This window comes from Phyllobates terribilis, unplaced genomic scaffold (assembly GCF_046119375.1).
Source record: "Phyllobates terribilis strain yellow unplaced genomic scaffold, ASM4611937v1 Scaffold_4__5_contigs__length_816908805, whole genome shotgun sequence".
In the NCBI taxonomy this organism is placed as follows: Eukaryota; Metazoa; Chordata; class Amphibia; order Anura; family Dendrobatidae; genus Phyllobates; species Phyllobates terribilis.
This window is the reverse complement of record NW_027362764.1, coordinates 642,038,955-642,064,286: the sequence shown is the minus strand read 5'-3', so window position 1 is coordinate 642,064,286 and position 25,332 is coordinate 642,038,955. Positions and strand designations below refer to the sequence as shown.

Sequence of the window (25,332 nt, the reverse complement as noted above, 5' to 3'; positions counted from 1 at the left end):
CATCAAAAACGACTTAACAATACGTCAATCATTCAATGCACACTGCACAATCGCTGATATTAATCTCCCTGCTGTATTCGGGCTAAAAACTGCATTCAGTTACCCTTTTCTTGAGGGTGCCCTTATCAATTTACAGGAGAATTCAATACCCTCAGAATACTACCTTACCGTGAAGGATTCCTCTGTTATAGGCAATCACACTTCCCTGATCCTCTTACGGACCGATTTTCCTCTCCACCACATGTGAAGGAACACACCTAACGGGATCCCTTATCAGTCCCACATTCAAGGATCCTCATAGTTTACAATATCATACCAGACATTTATGACGTAGACAAAACAAGCAACATAAAACAATCCTCCGACTCCTGAAATAGACAGAAGAACTGCAGAGGTGCCTAATCCCGGCAAGGTTGGTTACTCGTCACTTCATTCAATTATTCAACCGTCATTCAATCGTCAATTATACATCTAAAAACCACATTGAAACATATAAGACAACAAATTCAATCACTGGCAAGGGTTAAAAAAAAATGATTGTCTTGTTAGGACCACCAATTAACCGTCCTGGAGCCCTCTAGGTAGAACTGAATTATTAGTAATACAAGGGATTACTTACCGCGGATTCTATTCAGTGATTCCCAGAGAGATCCATGTTGATGGGTCCAGAGGAGGTCCGGTTGTGACAATCCCAGGTTTCAGGCACCATGTACTGTTATGGAGACCCTCTTTGTTTTAAGGAGAACTTTGGAATAGACAGCAAAGGGTCTTCACATTGCCAGTGAGATTCAAATTAAAATACTTCATCGATGAAGAGAGAGAGAGACAAAAATACATGCGACATGCATTGTGAGCAGGTAGAGTCTTCTGGTGTGTCAACAAAGACTCACCACATTTATTAGCTAGACAAAACGGAAATACAATTGTTACATACAACTGAATAGGAAACCGAAATAGACTATCAGTAATAAACACACTTCCCTTGGCCCAACGTAAAACCTTCTTATCAGGGAATTCACAGGAAACCAGTATCTTAGTCAGACATTCCACAATGTAAGTCTTAAACACTTAAGCAGAGGCCTCATAGAATAGATTGATTTTCTAAATTAATAATGATATCTAGATATAAAAAATTAACCATAACACCAGAAACAAGCAGCAGTGGATGTTGCTGAGTGAAAATTGCAAACTGCCGTTGTAGTGACCAGTATATTGTAGTGAACCGTACTTTGTGCCCAGCTCGTGCTACTTGTACATTAGGCGGGCTCTCATCGCTATAGAAATGTCAAATATGTGGATGCTAACTGCAGCTTAGGCACACTTGGGGGCTCAAAAGGGAGGTGGGCATTTGTATTTGGGAGCACAGAATTTGCTGAATTTCTTTTGGGGGACATTGGTCATTTCGCTTTTCCAGAGCCTTTGTGCTACTAGTAACGTGGAAGCCCCCTATATTTCTGTTAACAGGTGACGGACCTGAGTGGGGACTTGCTTTTTTTGTGGATTGATCAAAGCTTTTATTGTGATTGTTATATAAAATCTTCCCATTTATCCTGTTCTCCATGCTGAGCACTGATATCAGAGTTTCCATTTAAATCTCTGAAAGACGTAATTCAGATGAAACCCCCGAGGGATCCATTCACTATAATGAGGCAACAGAGTTACTCTGGACTCTGTCTCGCCTCTGTTTAGTGGTGTCCTTTTTTTCAGAGGTTCACAAAACTGTAGCTGACCGCACTTTTATGCACGCCTAATAAAAAGACAGACACCGTGACGTCCATGGTGGGACACAGTGGGATCACAGGCTAGACGGCGTCCACGGTGCCTCCATCTGCCTCATTACAGGAAATCTTCCGCCGGGGCTAACGTCTGAATCACGTGTTTCAGAGATTTACACGGAAACCCCGGTATAAGCGCTCAGCGCAGAGCGCAGGATAAATGTGACCCGAGCCTTACTGCGATCTTTGGGAGGCAGAATGAACAAATCAGCAGCAGGTGAAGAATTGGTTTTATTTATTTTTTACGCCGTTTCTCATGCAGTATAAGGGATTAGACGACTTTATTCTTCGGGTCGGTGCGATTACAGCGATATCAGATTTATATCGGGTTTTTTTGTTTGGCAGCTATCACACATTAAAAGACGCTTTTTTTTTTTTTTTTGCAAAGACTAGTTTTTTGCATAGCCATATTTTGAGAGCTATAATTTTTCCCTATTTCGGCTGAAAGTCATGTAGGGGCTTGTTTTTTTTTTTTGCGGAATGAGTTGACGTTTTTCTTGGTACCCTTTCTATTCTAATTTTTGGAAGGCAGAATAAACAAAAAACAACAATTCAGGAAGTTGTTTTTTTTCTGCCATTCCACGTGTGGTAAACTTGATAAAGCAGCTTTATTCTTTGGGTCAGTACTTTTACAGCGATACTTCATTTATATCTTTTTTCATGTTTTGGCGCTTTTACAAAAAAACTATTTTCTAGAAAAAAATATTTTTTTTTGCATCGCTTTATTTATCTTTTTTATTTTTTGGCTGATGGAGATGTATGGCAGCTTGTTTTTTTACAGGACAAGATGAAGTTTTCAGCTGCACCATTTTTATTTACATTTGTCTTTTTGATCGCATTTTATTACACTTTTTTTCGGTGGTATGATGATAAAGCACTGTCTTTTGCTTCGTTTTTTTTAACGTGTTCACTAAAGGGGTTAACTAGTGGGACAGTTTTATAGGTCAGGTCGTTCTGGACGCAGCGATACCAAATATGTGTACTTTTATTGCTTGGTTTCATAATAATATTTATTTATTGGTAATATATACAACCCCTGGCAAAAATTATGGAATCACCGGGCTCGGAGGATGTTCATTCAGTTGTTTAATGTTTTTGAAAAAAAAGCAGATCACAGACATGGCAAAAAACTAAAGTCATTTCAAATGGCAACTTTAAGAAACACTAAAAGAAATCAAGATAAAAAATGTGGTACACAGTAAGGGTAATTTTTTTCAGACTAAGCAGAGGGAAAAAAATCACCCTGTAAATTTTCATTTCCAAAACTAACACCTGCATCAAATTAGCTCTGATCATTAGTCTGCATCTAAAAAGGAGTGATCACACCTTGGAGAGCTGTTGCACCAAGTGGACTGACATGAATCATGGCTCCAACACCAGAGATGTCAATTGAAACAAAGGAGAGGATTATCAAACTCTTAAAAGAAGGTAAATCATCATGCGATGTTGCAAGAGATGTTGGTTGTTCACAGTCAGCTGTGTCTAAATTCTGGACCAAATACAAACAACATGGGAAGGTTGTTAAAGGCAAACATACTCGTAGACCAAGGAAGACATCAAAGCGTCAAGACCGGAAACTTAAAGCAATAAGTCTCCAAAACAGGAAATGCACAACAAAACAAATGAGGAACGAATGGGAGGAAACTGGAGTCAATGTCTGTGACCGAACTGTAAGAAACCGCCTAAAGGAAATGGGATTTACATACAGAAAAGCTAAACATAAGCCATCATTAACACCTAAACAGAAAAAAACAAGGTTACAATGGGCTAAGGAAAAGCAATCGTGGACTGTGGATGACTGGATGAAAGTCATATTCAGTGATGAATCGCGAATCTGCATTGGGCAAGGTGATGATGCTGGAACTTTTGTTTGGTGCCGTTCCAATGAGATTTATAAAGATGACTGCATGAAGGGAACATGCAAATTTCCACAGTCATTGATGATATGGGGCTGCATGTCAGGTAAATGCACTGGGGAGATGGTTGTCATTACATCTTCAATAAATGCCCAAGTTTACATTGATATTTTGGACAGTTTTCTTATCCCATCAATTGAAAGGATGTTTGGGGATGATGACATCATTTTTCAAGATGATAATGCATCCTGCCATAGAGCAAAAACTGTGAAAGCATTCCTTGAAAGAAGACACATAAGGTCAATGTCATGGCCTACAAATAGTCCGGATCTCAATCCAATTGAAAATCTTTGGTGGAAGTTGAAGAAAATGGTCCATGACAAGGCTCCAACCTGCAAAGCTGATCTGGCAACAGCAATCAGAGAAAGTTGGAGCCAGATTGATGAAGAGTACTGTTTGTCACTCATTAAGTCCATGCCTCAGAGACTGCAAGCTGTTATTAAAGCCAGAGGTGGTGCAATAAAATACTAGTGATGCATTAGAGTGTTCTTTTGTGTGTTTGTTTTTCATGATTCCATAATTTTTTCCTCAGAATTGAGTGATTCCATATTTTCTTCCCTCCACTTGTTCTGAAAAAAATTACCCTTAGTTTTGTGACATGTCTGTGATCTGCTTTTTTTTCAACAACATTAAACAAGTGAATGAACATCCTCCAAGACCAGTGATTCCATAATTTTTGCCAGGGGTTACATATACATATATATATATATTTATATATTTTTACAACTTTTTTTACTTAGTCCCACTATGGGACTTTCACTTTCTGCAGTCTGATCGCAGTTATAAGGTATAGCAGTGCAGCATCACAGCTATACCTCATAACTGTCAGTGCTGCAGACAAGATAGTTTGATCATGCACTGCGCATGATCAAACTACCTTGCTAGTGCCTGGTGACCAGGATGTCGCATCGGGTCACCATGGCAACGCTCGGGGGCAACGATCGGGGTCTCCGATCCAAGAGCAGAGGGGCTTTTATCTCTTTGCTCACTCGCTAAATACTCCGATCGCAGCATTTAGGAGGTTAAGGTGCCGGAAGTGGTACGGGCACCGCTCCTGGCACTGAGTGCCGGGTGGCAGCTGTCAGAATCAGCTGACATCTGGCGGCGATCCTGTGCTGGCGCGATTGCTGAGATGTAATAATACGTACCTGGTCATTAAAGCCCAGGGCACAGGGACATATTATTACGCCTCACGTCAAAGAGGGGTTAAATTAATTTTTTAGAATTGATTTTCCCTGTTACTTGTGCTGCCATATTGGCCCTAGTTAGGCTACAGTCACACGTTCAGAATTTGGTCAGTATTTTGCATGAGTATTTGTAAGCCAAAACCGTGAGTGGGTGATAAATACAGAAGTGGTGACGTGTTTCTATTATACTTTTCCTCTGATTGTTCCACTCCTGATTTTGGCTTACAAATACTGATGTAAAATACTGACCAAATACTGAACGAGGCCTTAGACCCAGCAGCTCCTTCTCCCTTCCAGCAATAACAAGTTCACTAAGAAGAAGGGAGGAGGAAGCGCTGTTACTGCTTTCTATACTGTTCACAGCCCGCTTGATCTGCGCTGTGTATACAGCGATTAGGAAGGCAGAGAGGATAATGATGTCTGACTTCTCTATGGGAAATCTGTCTGTCTCTGCCAGCTGGCTCCCTCCTTCTGTATGATGACCAGCCTGACTTTTAAGTTGTTGGGTGGTCCACAAGTAGTTAACCTTGCAGACCACCCAAGTTACCATTTATAGGTAAAATCTGTACGCCACCCCTGTCTTCTAGGTCCTGTAACTATTATATGGGCCTACACAAGACAGTTTGAGGGTCAAAAAGCCTCAGTCTTTGCAGCTGCCACTGAGGAGAGCAGACTATATTAACGTAGCATTTACTGACTTTATTCCAAAGTGTATCATCTAAGTAAGTGTTCCCCAACTCAAAGCCCACGGAAAGATCATGTTTTCAGGATTTCATTAGTATTTTACAGGTGATAACTCCATCACCTGTCCACTATTAAGGAAAACATAATCTGTTAGTCGGCCATGAGAACTGGAGTTGTGCATCCCTGATCTAAGGCAATAGTTGTGTGACGGAAAGAAGGGGAGAGAGATACCCTGCTGCTACCCTTGCATCCAGATGAAAGGGTCAAGACATTTATAAACTACTTTGAGAAACATTCCAAGCATAACAAATTATTTTCCTTGCTACAAGGATGTAGCCAATGTCCAAAATATGAGAACTTGTGTATGGGCGACTGGTTTAAGTGCTCAAAAATAAAATTTAAAAGTGACCTTCCTGGTGTAGGATGACCTCTTCTCCTCTACGCGAGGTGAAAGGTGCAATTCTTGGTATCTGCTCCTATTCAGTATATACACTTCTAAGAACTGTGCAGAACTCCCAAAGTACAGGTCATCAAATGGTCGTGTCACTACTGTAGCATGAGGCAGTGCCTGGTACCATTCTGGTTGCACAGGTAGTCCAGCTCCTCCGGGATGGTACATCCATGTGTACTGAATCAAAGTTTGTGGTGTCTCGAATATGCAGCAGATACCAGGACACAGGCTGTTACACAAGGTGAGGCAAGACCTTAGAAGGGCATCAACTCAGCAACTGGACCAGTATCATCATCTTTAAATTAGAAGGGACAAGATGAGTACTGCCTCTGCCCTAGAAAATGACCTCCAGCTGGATATTGGTGTGCATATTTGTACCCAAGCCATCAGCAACAAACTCCGTTAAGGTGGCATCAGACCCCGATGTCCTGTAGTAGGATCTCTGTTCACAGCCACCACCACTGTCATTGTCTGGTGATACCAAGGTGAACATTATGTTGTCTGCAACATCATCCAGCAAGACTAGTCTGGTGGTGGGTTAGTTGTGGTCTGAGGAAGCATATCCTTGGAGGTTTGCACAAATCTTGCGTGATAGTTTGACTGTGAAAGACTGAACTATTGTCAGACCTTATGTTGCTGTAGTGGGTCCCGGGTTTCTCCTGCTGCATGGCAGGGCCCGGCCTCAAAGCCAGATGATGAAGTCATTGATGCCTTTTACTGGTCCTCAGAGCTGAATCCAATGGAGAACCTCAGGGACTAGCTATATCAGTGTATCCAGTGCCGCCAAGTCTTACTACAGACTATCCGGTCTGAGAGATGCCCCAGGATACCACGTCATTAGAAGCAAGTCCAGATATCAGGAGCACATAGTAGTTTATCTAGTCCCCACTTGCCTACTAAGTCACGTGATGAAGTTCATAGAAATCAGAAGAGGCGACAATTTTAATTTTTGACTTTGATTTTTGATCCAGCCATCATTTGAGGATTATGATTTCCATTGACTGTTAATAGTTATTTTGTTCTCAATGACTTACACAATTTATATCTGAAAAGAGTTTCAACTTTAATCTTTCGTTCATCTAAATCCGATGAGCGATTTAAGTGTTCCCTTAAACCGGTCATGTAAAAAAAAAAGAAAAAAAAAAAAAAAGCTGTTAATCTGCAGCTTTATAGCGATCTGAAGCTGTGTGACCACGGCACTGAAATCCCAGCTGCCGGGAGAAAATTAACTTTATTCTTCCCAGTAATCTCCGGCTTTTGGTCATCGGCGCGGCTTCAGTCATCGTTCAGAGCATAGTGAGTGGTGGCTGTAACTCCCTGGCACTGATTGACAGCTGGCTCTGCACTGGTGAGCTAGATGTCAGGGAGTACTTACAGTATACAGAGCGGTGACTGAAGCTGCGCATCTGACTGAAAGCCGGAAGCTGTCAGGAGGAATAAAGTTAATTTCCTCCCGGTAGCCAGGCTTTCAGTGCCATGGTGGCACGGCTTCAGACCCCTTATCTGCAGGTGTTGACATGACAGGTTCCCTTTATTTTTTTGAGCAGAGTTAGCACACTGCAAAGTACCTGTCCTGTATGCTGGGTGTAGTCCTCATTATCTGTTCCTTTTTCGTGTATATATGGTTAATGTATAGTACCAGTTCTCCTGTCCTGTATGCTGGGTGTAGTTGTAAGTCCTAAATGCAGTGCCCATATAAACAAAATAGCAGCAGATGCTAAGACGTCTGAACATTTACAGAATGCCTGAAAGCATAGAAGTGTAGGCTGCATGCTGCAAGTCAGTGAGGATAATGCTTTACATATATCACATGCACTACTTACTAATTTATATGAAGAAAAAAAACATCTGCACTTAAAAACATATTACCCTAATCACAATTCAATTTTTTTATTTTGTTGTTTTTAATCAAATAAGAAAAAAAAGTTGGCTTATAAAAAACTGAAGTGAAAATACATTTATCACAGCATTTACATCTTTTAAACATTTCAGTTGGCATATCAAAAGAGTAGGATGCTGGAACTGTACAATGGGATAGGGATTATTAGCAAGACTTGCAGGTATGTCAAAATGAATCCGGCTTTGCACTTCCTTCCCCCTCATCACTTCTCACTGTCAATAAAAAGGAGTATTGATTGGTAGATTTGGCTTGGTCTCCTTTGCTTGATCTTGTGTCTGGTAGGACAGGGGTGCGTTTTGTCTTTTTTCCTGACTAGTGTTGAACAGGTAAAGCCAATTTTTTTTCTTTTACTTTGAGATTCAGCCCACTTTTTCTTCTTTGTTCTGATTGTGACCGTTCTAGCATTAAAGAAATGCTAAAAAAATATGGAAAATTAAAATAGAAAAATAGAAAAAAAAAAGGGAACACCCTGTACAGTCTGGAGACCGTGGCATTATAGATTTTTTTGGAAACACTTTGCATTATCTGCTGTAACAGTAAGATTTCTTATGCTGCGGGGCTCTGGACAGCACAAGGCAACTTCTCTTTGGGAGCAGAGTACATCAATTGAAAATTATTTTCTTTTAATGCATTTTCATTTTTTAACTTTAGGAGGATTTTTCTTTACGGCTGCGAGGGGAATCTGCTCCATTAGAGGTTACTGTTCCGTTGACTCCATTCTCTGAAAAAATTAAAATGGAGGAAAGTGTCAGTATTTAAAGCCAGTTTCAGCATTTATGGCTTTACAATATTCAACACATCCATTCTAAAATAAACTATTGAAAAGGGTTGTCCACTACTCAGACAACCCCCTTCTCAATCTTCATGTTTCCCATTTGTAAAATAATAACACATAAGCAGCTCCGGTGCCGGCATGGTTGACACTGGCTCTCCCAGGGATTGCTTGACATTGTTATGTCATGCGATCCCTGCAGCCACTGTTGGCTTCACTCTCCTCACTTTTCTGCAATATGCACAGTACAGATAGGGATGTAGCACATGACACTAACCCCTGTGGCTTATCTTAAGTTTTGCTAAAGAACAAGTGGGACAAAATACATATGCAAAGTTAGGGTGGGTTTACACCACCTGACTTGTGGCATTACACGATCACCAATCAGCTACTTTTTGCCTGTTTAAACAGTTCAGCTGCATTTCCTGCACGCACAGAACGATTATTAACAGACCGTTCTGTGCACATACACTGATATTTGACAGAAAGATGTGCTGCTGAGAACAAGGATTTAACCTGCCTAAAAATAATTTAACATGCCAAAATGAGCGCTTTGCTGATTCATTGGGTGATTGGCAGCCTATTTATACTGCCTGATTATAGGTAGAGTTCCTAGGAGCGTTTGTTCATGACAGTCGGCCAGTGTAAATCCAGCCTTACAATAACAGTGAATCACCTGTACAGACAACCCATGTAGAAGGAAGAGGAACAGTGGGATATGCAGTTATTAAATATCAGCTTTTCTCCATGAATGGTGGATGGGTTGTGGGAATTCTTGAGCCTTTACACCTTGGGTACAGATATTCCTTGCAGCAGGTCACAGAACATGGAGTGCTCACCTTTTTCCTTCCGTGACGATTTGCCTTTAGAAGTAACAGGTCTCCTTCTTTGAGACGGCTGTGGAAATGAATGTTCTCTCCATCGTCTCAGCTGGAAATTGATGAACTTCCACATCATAAATGCCTGAGTTATGCAGATAGATGCCAGCACACTGACTCTAGAAGCAGAAAGAGGCCACACAAGAAGAGGGGTTATACATCGCACTCACCAGGAGCGCAGATCACATCAAAATCGGCTACATCATTTTAAGAGGCATAAAAGCTTGTTACTAACACGGCTATGGCGTTTTATTTAGACAAGAGCTTTTCAGGTATGGCTACTGACAGCATCCAATAAAGAAATGCCGAAAATGGGACAAACTGCGTTACAGGGAACCTGTCATGTCCGATTACTTTATTAACCGGCAGATATAGGGGTAATGTGCAGGTTAATAAAGTCATGAAGGTGCCTGGCAGTAGTACTGAAAGTGCGGCACCTGGGACAAAATTACAGTATTTTTTATTTCTCATGGGAGCCGCTGGCTTTTAGTCATGTGCACGGAGAAATTACAGCAAGCACTAATAAGAGTGGTGGCTGTAAGCACTGACTGACAGCCGGCTCTACATTGTATCAGTCCAGAGCCGGCTGTCAGTCAGTACTGGGGCTGCTTACAGCTGCCACTGAGTCCTGTTAACGGTGACTAACTGCTCCAGTGACGCCTGTATGACTGAAAGCCGACAGCTTCCAGGAGGAATACATTTATTTATCCCCAGGTGCCGCATTTTCAGTACAACAGCCAGGCACTTTCCTAATGCCATTAACCAGGTTAATAGTAACAACAAAAGACTGACCGTCACTTCCAAAACAGAAAACAGGTGTGTACAGGTGCAAACTAAGAGTAGCCTTCTCTACAGATAACAAAGTTGCACTCTGTGGCGCTATAGCATGTAAACATGAAATATGAATTGCATTACTGCTCTAGAAAATAGGAAAAAAAGAGAATACTTAGCGCATAAATTGACCAATTCACGTGTGCCCAAGCAGCCGCGATAAGGAGATTCCCTTTGCTAGGAACCTATCCTAATGTGAATCCTCTCATAGGCTGAAGCCTACATTTATATGGCTAGGTAGGATTCTGCTGTGATTAAAAGCGCCATAGGCTGATGGGTAAATGCTCGGTCAGAGAGCCTATTCATACAAATAATGTGCTAAGTATTCTATTTTTTTCCGATTTTCTAGTGCAGTAATGCAGTTCAAATTTCATATATTTCGTGTTTGCATGCTATAGCGCTACAGAGTGCGACTTTGTTAGCTACTGAAGGTCAATAGTTTAATCAAACATGACAGGTTCCCTTTAATCATGTAAAACTTTCCACAAGCACAATGCTGCCTCCTGCTGGTGGATCCAATCAAAATCAATTCAAAGTGGCGCTAGCTAACATTAGCCGAGGCAGATCTGTAAATGACCACTACACTGTGGAATTGGCAATAGATAAAATAGCAGGAAATAGAACGGCAACAGTTCCAGCGCACAGCCTTTTCTTCAGATCAGCCAGCGCTGCAGTCTCCGCTCTCCGAGGCCGTTTTCATGCACACACGTACCTTATTGCCAGAATGTTGAAATTTCCAGAACTTATGTCCAAAGCCTGATTCTCTGCACGAGCAAGTCCAAATCCAACAGTGAGAACAGAGAGGATAAGAGTGAGAAGGCGGCCCAGAACAAACAGGATGGCCCAGAGAGTAAACCTGTGCACAGGAAGAAGCAGACACTGCTAAAGACATTGCCATTCCTTCCAGGGCTCTACTATCTACACCAGCACATTAAAGTGGACATTGGTTTTACATTTTGTAGATCTGTTAAAGTATAGGCAGATAAATTCTATGTTTTTATTCTAGTGTTCTCATTATCTTAACACTTTGGATAATTCAGAATTCTATCTATCCATCTAGCCGCCACTCTATCATGTGCCATGACCAACGTTAATGAACAGTTGGATAGCTGACGATGGATTTCTGTAAAGAGCGAGTAGCACTCAGAAAATAACTTACCCTTTCTGGTATTTCTCATTACTGAAGTAAAAAAGGCGAGAAATGTGGAAAAGAAACTCTACAAAGTAATGGAGGACCAGAAGAACCAGAGCGAGATGATTTAGGCTGTAATAGAATTGAAAAAGACCATTAGCACAAATCCCTTATTGTGTGAAATGAGTGTCACAAGTCACACACCACCTGCGAGTTAACACTTTAAGGATCAGGGAATTTTAAGTTTTGGTCCTTTCATTTATTCCTCTCCTCGTTCCAAGAGCCATAACTTTTATACTCTTCTGCCGACTTTGCCGTACGAGGGATTTCCTTCTCTTTTTTTGCGGAGCAAGTTGTAGTTTTGAATGACACAATTCATTTTACCATGTAATGTGTTGAAAAATGAGGGAAAAAAATTCCAACTGAAATTAAATTGCAAAAAAAAAAAAAAAAAAAAAACCCCAAACATTCCACCATCGTTTTTATTTTTTACAACGATCAGTGTGTGGCTAACGTGAACTGGTAACTTGATTCTCCAGGTCTGTATGATTATGTTGATATCAAAACTTATCATTTTGTCTTGTTAGTTTTTGGGGGGAGAAATTTGTAACATGATGTAAATCATTTGATATTTTGATAGATCTGACTTTTAGAATTTGGACATGAGGATATCAAATTATTTTGATTTCCATATTTTTCTTATTAATTTTTGGGAGAGGGAAAAGGTGTGTGCTGTGGGAAGGGGGGGGGGTTACATTTCTATAATCTTTATTTTTTTTACTTTTTTTTTCTGCTACTTTAATTTTTTGGTCTCCTTAGGGTAATGCAACCTGCAATCATTGCAATATATAGTGAAAAAGTATGATTCGCTTATAAATTTCAGCCTGTGGCTGAGCTCCGCACAAGGAACAAAATGTCAGTTACGAGGGTCTTCAGCAGGCCCCCCCACTGCTATCAAAACCATCCCTGCAATCACATCGTGCATGTGCACACCAGCAGGGACGTCATTTAAATGTCGCTGTCAGATTGAGAGCGGCATTTACCATGGATGCACTTCAGCGATAGGATCCATTGATTTTTATAGGAGCCATGTCCCCGACAAGCCTATGTGCTCAGTTTAAACAGTCAGTGTGGTCTGACCGACATTAATAAATATTTTCTCTCATTACAGGGTAAAAGGGCGCCAATCAACAAAAATCTGCACATCCAAATGCATCTTAAATCTGAATTTTAGGCAAACCAGGGTATTTTAATAATATCATCATGTGAACTCTCAGAACAGCTTGACACTTACTTTAGGACATAAGCGCCGGTAATATGGAAGAGGTACAGTCCAATGTAAACCAACTGGCGAGGAATATCTTCCTGTAAGAAAAATTAATTTTAGAGCACAAACTTTTTTTCTACCCAATGCTACCACCTCGATAGACTAAGGTGATAGATATTCCTGTATATCCACACAAAACCACTGTGCCATGTAGAAGTCACACAGATGCATTACAACATTTACCTTTTTAGTTTTCTGGAAATAAAGTTCCGGGAAGGAGTGAAACCAATAAGCCAATTGGGAAATGTAGAAAAATTTCATTTGGAATCTAAAGGGAAACAAAAGAAAAAAAGGTCAGTTTTCTATACAGGAACAGTAACCCATGTTAATTGCTCAGCCCAAAAGAACATTTTTGCCAAATATGGGTAACGTAGAATCATCATGAAAGAATGGAGGGATACGGCACCTCGAAGCTTCTGAAAAACTATATTTCTTTATTGGGATTCGATAATAAAATGGCAAAAACATGAAATTCATGATATGATGGCTATGATCACTGATGCGTTTCTGGCAATTCTGACGTGGTAGACCCACTTTCTCTCTTTTAATGGGTAATAACTGGAGCTTGTGCACGGATGCTTGTCATTATTTATGTACAGTAACAAATGTATCATTACATTTAATTGGTTGGACCTGTACTACTATATTGGCCCTGCATTCGGTGCTGACAGGTGGAACAAAACTAACCCCAGTGATAGTATGGCCACCTCACTCTTGTCTAAAGGAGGACAAAGATTAAAAAGAGCCAGTCGCTAGATTCAGGCTGCCCGAACCACTCTGCAGCGTTTCAGTGAGCAGAAAGCTTGAACAGCTTGCCAGGGACCATAGGGATAGGCCTGTCTAGTTGGGTGCTGCCCCGGCTGGCTTCTCCCCGCACTGCTCTAGTTGACTGACAGGTCTCTCCCATGTGTACATAGAAGAGAGGTGCTGGACTAGTCAAGTCTCTCGCTATGGCCTCTGACTCTTTGCTTTTCAAACGCCACATTTAAGTCAGAGTATAACATACCTGGCGCAATCTCAAGTTCAGACACCATGATTCTAGTGACAGGTTCCCTCTTGAACAGGTTGAGAGATAGATAGATAGATAGATAGATAGATAGATAGATAGATAGATAGATAGATAGATAGATATTCCTCTAAAGGTTTCATGTAGAAGATATCAAACTCACTCGTAAACAAAATCCCCAGGTTCAGAGCTGCCCTGGTCTTTATCCACAGGCTGCAGAAAGAGGTCATCTCTACAGTGCAGGTAAACGCTGCAGCCAATCACTTACCCGCTTATGCTGCCTATATCAGCAGTGCTGAACCCAGGGACTGGCGCTGTAGTCATGACATCACTGCAGCCTGTCAACTAAGCCCAGAGCAGCAGCAGTAGATCTGGGCAGCGCGAGTATAAGGGCGTTTGTTATTTTCTACAGCTGTAACTTAAGGATTTTTGTTTTTAATATCTCAGACAATCACTTTAAGTCCTGTCCCTTCAGCAATCCCTGCTCAAAAAGGGACAAATCACAAGATTAATTGCTGTGCTCTCTGCAGGATGCCTACATGTTCCGGAAAAACAGATGGGCACAATCATTTCCTTTTTAATTATATATTTCTAGGTTTGCATTTGGACAATAGCATGAGATACAGATACAGTCCCTTTTTATGACAGGCTGAATATTTTACTGATGATCTCAAATGGCAAAGTCATTGCTCTACCATGGTTATCAATAAAAGCTTTGGAGAGTAGTAGCTTATGAGGGGGAACTGGTATATATGCATATCAACAATATAAAGTATTCAGAACTAGGTATCAGCTGCAATAGCTCAATTCTTTGGCTGATTGTAGAACTAAAAAGCTCCTGAAGAGTGTCCGCACCGCATCTGCTAACAGGTCCAGCTAATGCGGAGCCGTAATTCTTTGCTACCACAATCCTAAACCTAGTGAACTCAAACCCCAACAAAAATAGCTGGTCTTTACTAGCCAGTTGAGGCAGGCAGACCACACTACCAATGTATTTTTTTTTTTAAATCACAATTATTACTACAAAATAAAATTGGTTATCTGGCAATTTTCATACAGGGCATGTATTAGCTCCTGATATAACAAGAAGTTAAGAGTCTAAAAAAGCCTCAGCGGCCAGACTTAAAGGCGTATTCCCATCGCCAAGATCCTATCCCAATATGTAGTAGGTGTAATAATAATAATATTAGCAAATACCTTCAATTAGAAATGTAGTATAGTATTTTTGATTCGCTATGTCTCTTACCTCATGTGCAGGCATCGTAGGACCTTAGGTATCCATGGTTACGTCCACTAGCAACTAGCTAACTAACTGAGGACGTAACCATGGATACCTAAGGTCCCGCAATGCCCTGCACATGAGGAAAGAGACCTAGCGAATCAAAAATACTATACTACATTTCTAATTGGAGGTATTTACTAATATTATTATTACACCTACTACATATTGGGATAGGATCTTGGAGATGGGTATACCCATTTAAATTGCAAAGTTTCTAATTTTTAATAAAAAGATTGCAAAAAAAAAAAAATTACATGTAACATGATAACCTGATTTATGCAATAAGTTATTTTCTGACAGTAGTGTCCCTTTAAGCAAGATAAAGAATTTCAAATGATGAACTAGCATTTTATTAATTCACAGGTGATTGACGACCTGTTTACGCTGACCGATTAGCGGGAAGAGAGTGTACCTAGGAACTCTTGTTCCCGATAACCAGGCAGTGTAAATGCAATCAAATACATGAAAGAGAATACTTACGGAAAATAAGTGTGGGGGTATCCTTTCCATAAAGTTGTTGGATCTGAAAGGTAGTTCTCCTATAAAAGGGAAAAATAGAAAATCCGTATATAAAGAGAACCATATATCAGCTGAAAGCCTCAGATAAAGCTTATCCCCCTCCATCGGTGAATTACACTGCATTCTTCAACCATTAGAGCAGTATCCAAACATTTTAATTAGTGGTTGTACAGGTAGTGATTTTGCTGAAAATAACATTATCGTTCAGAGGTGGTTACTATGGGAACACTAATACCACAAACACTGCTGGCTTTGCAGCTCAGTTTGCAATGATCAACCATAGTTCCTTCAAGTTACCGAACCATTTACTGCATAGAGATCAGAAAGCAGAGAGGGAAAACAATGCCCTGCCGTGTATCCGTATACAGGAATGATACAACTACACATCTGTGACCGGCTCAGAAGTCCCAAGGGAGCAACACATATAAAAACAAGTACACCAGAACAAATCATTGTCCAAAAGCCTGGGAAAAAGGAAATACATTTTTTACTGATCATCCACTGTTAAAGCGATTATCCACTACTAGGACAACCCCTTCTTGATTTAAATGTTTGCCCTGATAAAATAAAAAAGCCTATACTCGCCTCTAGTGCCAGCGCCGTTCCCGCGGGGTCAGCACTCGCAGTTACGGGGCTCCCGTGCGGTTGTTGTGACGCCGGTGCCCAATCAGCGCTGACGTCAATGTCTTCGCCTCCTGTCAAATTGAACATGAAGAGGAAGTCCAGGCTGCGCCGCGGCTGATCTGACTTCCTCTTCATGTTCAATTTGTCTGAAGGTGGTGACAGTGACGCCAGCGCTGATTGGGTGCAGGCGTCACGTGTCACAACAAAAGCATGGGAGCCCAGGATCACGAATGCCAACACTGCTGGAATGGCACCAGCATGGGAGAGGAGTATAGGCTGTTTTATCTTATCGGGACCAAGCATGGGGTATGACAAGGAGTTATTCAAATAGTGGACAACTTCTTTAATGTAACATTGGACAAGTCAAAAATGATAATTCCCTGTAAGGTACATTGGACAAGAACAGAGCGATAAAAGTTGCTTGCACTATTAAAATGGTCTTGTATTAGAGAAAACCCCAAACCTATCAGATTTGTCCCATCTATGACCTGCATTATGCCTTCAGGAGGCTGCAGGTACAAGAGAAGACTCTTGTTCACACACTTATTTGCACAGGTTTTGCCTTCTTCACAAAACCTGTGCAAAAACAAACTTTTTTTCAATGTGAAACCATACAGCCGTTCATGCGGCCTGTTTTATCTCCACATTACAAAAGCAGTCACCTTTATTTTATTTGATTGTACAAGACAGCCGTATAATGGACTTTTTTTTTTTTCTTTCAAGGTGAATTGTATTTCTGGCAAGATTTAAGGGTACATACAATGTTCTTTATAATTGTCTTTTTTGTAAAGGCTCTATAGTACATGGGAGGCAGTGCTGGAGACCTTCATTAGGACTCATGCCTGCATGAAGGCGACAGTAAAGACCCCGTCACACTTAGCGACGCTGCACCGATCCCGACAACGATACTACCTGTCAGGGATCGTTGCTGCGTCGCTATGTGGTCGCTGGTGAGCTGTCAAACAGGCAGGCTCACCAACGATCAGGGGAGCAGCGACATCGTGGAAAGAATCTTTCCATGATGTCCTGCTCTTGGTTTCGAGCCTGCTGAAGCAGGAGCAGGCTGGTAACTATGGTAAACATCGGGTTACTAGGGGCACACGCGCTCCTAGTAACCTGTTTATCATGGTTACCACTCTGCTACAGTGAGCGGGAGGTTACCGCTCACTTTAGCAGGCTCGTAACCATGATAAACAGCGGGTTACTAAGTGCGCGTGTGCCCCTAGTAACCCGATGTTTACCATAGTTACCAGCCTGATCGCTGCTCCCGCTGGTCACACACAGCGATGTGTGCTAACCAGCGGGAGAGCAACGACCAAAAAATGGTCCAGGACACTTTGCAGCGATCAGCAACCTCACAGCAGGGGCCTGATCGTTGCAAAGTGTCACACATAGCGACATCGCTGGTGAGGTCGCTGTTGCGTCACCAAAACCGTGACACAGCAGCGATCTCGCTATGTGAGACGGGGGCTTAAGACCCATTCCCTTTGTCCAATGGCTTAGTAGCTGTAGTTGTATGTGTAAAAAAGGGGTTAATTCTGATCATTTTAGGGCCATACAAGTAGTCAAATATTGATGACCCTGCCATTGGAACAGCAGTGTTCAGAGACAGACTTTTTAGTAATCTAATCAAGAACCACAGAATCTCAAAATACAACCACATCCTATTAGTATACAAGATGGCTTACCGAGACAATGATGCTTGCTCCCCAGACACAAGAGAATAAGTAAAAAGCACTCAGCTGCCCAGACTCGTTGAATTTGCTGTGTTTTGTTTTGGAAAAATGCATGCGCCTGTTAATTTTCTGAAACACAAGTTTAAAGTTAGGAATTACCAACGCATGATATACAATGGAACAAGTCCAACTATTTAACTTTTTTTTTAAAATCTGCATTTACACTAGCTGCCCATCAGGAAGGTGTTCCCGACATTCAGGCAATGTGAACAGGCTGCCAATCACCCTACGTATATATATATATATATATATATTTTTTGTTCCCGTTAGCACATTGTCCTGTGTAGATCAGACATGTACTGCCAAGAACAATGATATTCTACGGGCTCAGAACAATCATAGTAACAATCGTTTTTTTTTATTATTGCCAAGCATTTAAAATAGCTGGAAAAAAAAAAAAAACATATGTCGATATATATAAGAGAAGGAGAATGCTGCTCATCTTCCTACATGCAGAGTATAATCCTTTAGCTTTTGGGCAATATTGATCGATTATTGGATTGGATACTAAATTACTTACGTCCAACACATATTCTTGTATAACAGCATGTAATATTATTGCCACAAGCATGTAGAAGAAAACAGTGGCTACATCTTTGATGCCATAGTGATATAATGAAACGGGTTCTGCGAGAAAACCTGTAAGAGAAGAATAAACCATCCACTAAATATAGGAAAACTAACATGTGCTTTAAGGGATTTATCCAACAATTACAACTTATCACCCATCCACAGAATAACTAATGACCGCTGGGAGGGGCGGGGGAGGACGTCCCATCAATTACAAAAATGGGAATCCTGTTTCCTGCAGTCAAGGCCTCCTATACACAGATAAAAGTCAGCAGAACCCTCCGATGTGTATAGGGGGCTTCCAACTGTATCACAAGAAGGATCAAGCACTTTGAATTTTAACACAATCCTTTTATATTCAGGGAAGATAAGTGGCTGCCAGAGCTGTCGCCTCATTGAAAATCCAATAAAGCTCAGTCGAGCCAGCTCATGTTTATGGGGGCTTTAGAATGGATCGGTGGTTGCGTGCGCCCTCTGCGGCTCAATTTATTGTCTATAGGGCTGACAGATAGTGGAGAGCCATCAGTCAGGAAACATAGGACCACAAATCTTATTAATGTAGCTCCCAGCATGGCTAGATTATTTATTTTTAATATATCATATAACACACACACACACACCCCATCTTAAATGTCCCATAAATACACACGGATCCCGAAGAACACATGTAAACCCGGCCCAGACCCTTTCCTGGCATTCGTGGTCCATATAGCTTTGGGTAGGGTTAGGGCATCTCTAGAGTAGTGCGGAAGCAGAGTTCTTCTACCCCTATCTCTAGGACTGTAGAGAGCTCCTTTATATAATGACAACCTCCTAAGAAATGCTTCCTAAGTGTGTGACTGGTGGGCAGCCTCCTGAAATAGCACACACTGACAGTAACCACTGGCTATTTTGGGGCTTGTGTTTTCTATATTATTTTAGTGCCCTCCTATATTTATTTACATCCCTGTTCGTGGTAATCAGCAGAGAGTTGAACGATAAGTCACACTAAAAGGGGTTGTCGAACCTAAATAAATAAAAACAGCAACAAATACTATTGAGCAAAAAAAAAAATTTAAGAACACTACTCATCTCTCCCTTCCCAAGCCTGATGCTCAGGTGGTCCTCTCTGTTTTGTTCACCATCAAGTGACCACTGCAGACAATCATTGGCCTCACAGTCATGTGCTACTGAAATTAAACTGAGCTGAGCGGTAGTGGCATAAAATATGGCACATGCCCACAGCGGTCACATGCTGACAGCTTGGAAACAAAACTGTTGTATGTATGGCATGTTTATGCTATGACTAAAGACTCTGATACCCTATAGATAAAAGTTTGCTAAACTTGCCAATTTCAGTGGGTCTGGCTGACCATCGGACATACTTTTTGGCCTCCCCTGACAGATAAAAGGATTAAGTGGTTGGAATTACAAACGCCAATCCTTTTGTTATAAGGGGAGATATGCCGCAGGTCTGGCAGCATCTGTCACCTCTGTGAACGATCTGCTGAGTGAGGAGTCGGGGAATATAGTCCTGTTTGGCTGACAGCTATGTCATGTGTGCAGTCAGGTTTACTATGAGGATCTATGGTCTTAGAGAGGACCCCCAGAGTAGATCTGTCCAGGGATTTTTTGCTCTTATGTTATTCCTGCTGCTCCCCTCAGTATTCTAATTGGTTTTTTTTGTTAATCCATCATAAGGTTCTTTGCCATATGGGCCTTTTTATCTAATGCTATTTTTATATCCTTTACCAAGGGAGCGTTGCTCACAGGACAATTATGCAGAGCTGCCCAAAGACGTTCCCCAGAGAATCCAACGAACCATGCTCCCTTTTAAAGACTATAGAAGTTATCACCAAATGGCGATTTAAAACAAAAAAAATGATAAAGTCAGGTGAGCATCAGTAATAAAAGAAGAGCAAACCCCCCTACTTTTAACCTAGTGACGGCTCTTCTAAGTGCTGTGATGTTTGTGCGAATCTCCTTACCTTCCACTGGAATGGTGACATTGTACTGTAGCGTGACAAACATGACGGCCACTTTTGCTGTAATCTACAAAGAAGAAGAAGGAAAATGACAATGGTTAAATGTTCTAAACAAGCACAGAAACAGGTGAAAAGATCAATAACCAAAATCTGAGCATGTAGAAGGTCTGAAGACCTACATCCACCAGCATTGCCAGCCCCGGCCACCCCACACCAGATACAGGAAACTAACGCTGTGTTCTTGGAGCAGAGATCTCAAGTAGAGCCGGTGTAGATAGCAGAACACAAGATACGGACCTCATACACACGGCTGTTAGATCTGAGCCACGTATGGGCTCGTACAGTGCAGTAAGCCGTCTCCAGTGTTACATAGACACAGGCGTATTCCCACCCTGTAATGCGTGCTCACAACTAGGACTAATGCCAGGGGCAATATGGTGGTATATGTACGTCTCAAAAACTATTATGGAGTGTGCATACCGGCTGGGACACGACATCAGTTGTGTCTTATAGCAGCAGTGCATACACTGGGGAGTATAAATCGCCGGGGCTGCACATACAGAATATGCAGCATATCTATGTATTTATTGCAGCAACAAACACCCATGCGCACAAGCCCTGAATATCTAGACTTATTTGTAGCAGACAAATGAGTAACTATAATGCCATAAATCCCGGGGTTATAACTGTATATTAGTCCAGAGGGGTTAATGAACCAGGTGACATTGCAGGAGTTTACATGACTCCTACTGACTTCATTGCCACAAGCTAAACTTCTTCATGACAGGACGCCACCAAACTGTGCTGCCACGTTCACATCTCCTTGTAGTTCTAGGCACACAGCCAGAGGAGCACGCTGCAGCCGCTGCCGAGCACACGGCCACCCAGGCTCCTGTGCTGCAGAGCAGCAGCCTGCTCCAATACCTCGCTCAGGTGACTCACCAGAAGAACAAAGCCAGATCATCCATACCCTGTACAGGACAATACGAGGACGGGCAAGGAGGCCAAGTCACAACATCATCTCAATGTAATATCCAGACGCATACAAAGAATATAATAGTCATATTAAATAAAGCAGAGATACAGGGATAATACTGGAAATGGCAATTGTGATGACATGTGCCACATACAATTACTCAGACTGCAGGAAACTTGCTGTTCCATTATCCTCACAGACATGATCATCACAAGGAGGAAAAATAATGGAGGTCATAAATCTAATCAAAATGTCACGCTCCACTTATAGGGGCTAAAAAACTGAACGAGTTTGTAGGACTGTGGAATAGATTCACCTCCGGAGAATGCAACAAGCTTTATATACCACTAGGTCTCCTGAATTCTGTCTGCAAAATGTATACGGAACCAGCAAACAAAAAGGATCAACTTGCAATAAGACCATAAAGGGTTATTCCCAGCTTTACAAATGGGATAGGCGATAATGTGCAGATCGGTGGGGGTCCGACTGCTGAGACTAATCCAGAGAATGGGGCTTTGCAGACCCCTGTCTGAATGAAGGGGTGGCCAGGTAAGACTGGATCATTCAATAACTATAATGGTGGTGGGCATGTTTTGACTGAGCCCGATTCTCAGGATTGATGGCATTCCCAAAGGTCAGACCCCCACTAATCAGCAAAAAGGCACCTAGCCTAAGGATAGGCGAGATCTTCTAGATGGGAATAACACTAACTCCAATGCCAGATATATCCACCCGCAAAGGCAGTCAGCTCAAACCTCGCATGGCCGACAACTATTTCGGCAGATTCCACCATAAACATATAAGTGTGGCCAGTCATGTGTGTTCCTACAGGGAGGAAAACAATGGATCAGTAATGCAGTAATTCTGCAGTGTTGGACAGTCAGCCTCTGAGGAGGTCACTCCTGTTAATATCAGCGGTTTTGGTCTGATTTACGTGTATATAATGCACATTACCTTCCAATGTGCACATAACACTATGGCTGCAAAGCCACAAGCCAGGCTGACGGATTCAGGAACAAGCAGGTTCCTTTTCAGTTAACAGTTTCAATCCTAACATCTGGAAGCAGAACTTTCTGTCCCGGCGTGTAGAAAAGATGCACATTTTTTTTTCTTTTATTAAACTGATGATTGAGAGCAAATGTGACCATTATTTTATGTAACATATGGAAGTGATCAGAGCCGTGCACCAGTGTGATCAACAACCTACTCCCATAAAAACTACAACCCCCAGCACGTATCCCCAGGCAGCTGCACTACAGCAACAGCTAGAGAAGAAGTGCTTGTATAAAAATATATAGCTCTTGATGAAATTGAAGTGCACAGCCAAATGTCACAGACCTGATGCAGACTCATCCCAAACAATCACTACGGTTCCATACATGCATATTCACACAGGACAGATCTCACGTGGACACTAGACAGGCGCCATGCGATTTTAGGTTGCTCTGGTCCGGAGTACAGTCTGGACCGGCATCCTGGCACTTACATCATGGGGAATGAGGACCCTCGATGCTGGGCTGAGGGTGCCAGGTGCAAAGGAGGACCAGACTGGATGCTGGACCTGTTCAGCATGAATAGAAATGTTCATCAATGTCGGTGCCTAAATCCAGATTACATGCGACGGGTTTCCCCAGTCATGTATACGAGCATTACTGCATGGATTTCTGTGGATAGGGTTAAAAAAAGCAGCAGAAAAAGTGGCCAGGTGCATTATGTTAGAGATGCCAGAGATTCTCATTAAAATCCATGATTAGTAGGTTAGCATTGGTGTGCGTCTATATTTCCATGTTTGTCATTGTTATATTTACTATTATGTTTGTTTTGAATTGCATTTGTCAGTAGTGTGTGTTATATATTTTTTTCCTGATTGGAGGATCCATGATGGGGGGACAGGGGGAGTCACACTTACTGCTTTTAAGAGTAATGGTACGTGTTTTCAAACAGGAAAAGGAAGTTGTTTGAGCACATATAGAATAAAGTTACAATAAACACGGAGTTTCCCCTAGAAGGACGGAGCACCGGCTTTTCTCTTACTGGAGTGCAGAAAAAAAATGGCAAGGCGCATTTCAGTCAGAAATATGAAAGATTCTCATGAAAAACTGCAGAAGGAGAAATCTTGGATTTCAGCAGTGGGAAAAAAAACAAAAAAAACAAATAATCAATTTCATACCCATGTGTCCACATTCCCTACCCCCCAGTGATCTGCTCAGTGCAGGAACCGGAAGCTTCTGCTTTCTGTGATCAGGGACATACAGCTGCAGGTGTGACAAGCCACGCGACCTGTCAGCCGGACGGACACCTGTACACGGCACTGAGCAACAAGACGGTGACAAGTGCTGGAGACCAGCGGCTCAGTGCTGACGACAAGACTACTTATTGTTTAGCAATTGTTGGATCTGTCGCCGGATTTCACAATACAAAACTGCATGAGTTATTAAAGAGATCTAAGACCGGATGAGCCTGGTGTACTTACTGGGGAAACCCATATCAAAAGGACCGTATAAGCGTAAACATTTTAATATCCTTTCTAATAGGATTATACAGCCATGCGTACATGGATTCTCAACGTAAATACACAAGCAGAGGCGAGAAAAGTGTCAGGGATTATAAAACTCCAGGAGGAAAAGAGAGGAGCTGCCAGCAGCGACCAGAGCAGAGGAGGCATAGGACTGCTGCAGGGAGCTGGGGTACACGTCAGCAGTGTGTGTGTGACACGTGGGACTCAGCTGGGACTCCACAACACTCTGCACCGGCCACTGCTGGCACTTGTAGTTCTCCCCGGCCCCTCTGCTGTGTCTGCGCCTCTCAGGCCGCACTCACCTCGAACATAAGCCCGAGTAAGAAGAGCATAGCCAGGCAGGAGACGATGTCCGCATGGTTCTGGATGATGAACTCATGGCTCAGCACAGGAGGCGTCTTGCTGCTCTTCTTGCGGATGCCCATGATGACGGATGGCGCTCGTCTGTCGCACACACCAGGGACAACTGGGACAGCACCGGGCACGCCGCCTCCTCCTCTCCCTCTAAGATGACGCTATACACTACCGCAGCTGACACCACGTCAGCATTGCGGGGAGGAGCAACGTCTTTTACGAATCACGTGACAGACAACGGTTGCTGTGCTCGCTCCCGCCATCTTACTTCTGGGCAAATTGAACACGGGCAAAGTTGTATAAAGTTGTTCAAAAGCCAAGAAAGGATGTGCTGTATGTAAACCTTATAAGTACTGCATAAAAAAAACAATACGCAAAAGCGTTTTTGCTGGATTTTGTCTTTATTGTACTTTAATGAGCTGCCCTAAGCTGCGCGCCCACAATAAAGATGGCCGAACAGAACGTTACGTCGTTTTTTGTTATTGGGACGTTTCACTTTTCTGATGTACGTGTTGTACGTGCAGTGACGTAACGGGGAGGGGCCTGCTCTGGTCCAGTAAGGATGTGGTGTTCTGTGGTTGGCTGCTGGGAGTAACACGTCGGACAGCGGTGTCCCCGTACAGTTATTGTGTGAGCAGCCAGGCCACAAGCCGCAGTTATCTGTGTGTGCTATATGGGCCAGCGCGGCGGCAGGTCACCCAACCAGTGCCCGGCTCACGCCAACCGGTGCTCGGGTCACCGCATGGAGAGAGCACGGCAGAAGGACAGAAGCCTTGTAGGAAGTGACAGCTGACTATGGAGAGAAACAAATATATCTGCTGCCTGGAAGAGGAGTGGAAAAAGCGATTAGAAAGTCATTGAGAAACAATACTGTCATACAGAGCCCAATACTGCCATATAGTGCCACTGTAATACTGTCATACAGAGCCC

General features: G+C 42.3%; 1 protein-coding gene across 1 annotated transcript; it reads right to left on the bottom strand.

The window, feature by feature from the left end:
• Positions 1-7,887: 7,887 nt before the first annotated feature.
• Positions 7,888-24,613, bottom strand: TRAM1 (translocation associated membrane protein 1). Its single transcript, XM_073679406.1, has 11 exons — positions 24,351-24,613; positions 20,558-20,621; positions 18,541-18,659; positions 17,973-18,089; positions 15,622-15,680; positions 13,037-13,121; positions 12,821-12,891; positions 11,554-11,658; positions 11,107-11,250; positions 9,525-9,682; positions 7,888-8,634 (listed from the first exon to the last, which is right to left on the bottom strand). The coding sequence occupies exons 1-11, from the start codon at positions 24,471-24,473 to the stop codon at positions 8,561-8,563; spliced, it is 1,119 nt and encodes a 372-aa protein (XP_073535507.1). The 5' UTR covers positions 24,474-24,613; the 3' UTR covers positions 7,888-8,560.
• Positions 24,614-25,332: the final 719 nt, after the last annotated feature.

What these genes read in the sequence shown, in the direction of transcription:
- TRAM1 (XM_073679406.1), bottom strand. Translation starts at nt 24,473, where the DNA reads ATGGGCATCCGCAAGAAGAGCAGCAAGACGCCTCCTGTGCTGAGCCAT. An exon ending in GAGCAAGCATCATTGTCTCG is followed by an intron (nt 15,681 to 17,972) that starts GTAAGCCATCTT and finishes TCCCTTTTATAG; the next exon opens with GAGAACTACCTTTCAGATCC. An exon ending in ATCGTCACGGAAGGAAAAAG is followed by an intron (nt 8,635 to 9,524) that starts GTGAGCACTCCA and finishes TAATTTTTTCAG; the next exon opens with AGAATGGAGTCAACGGAACA.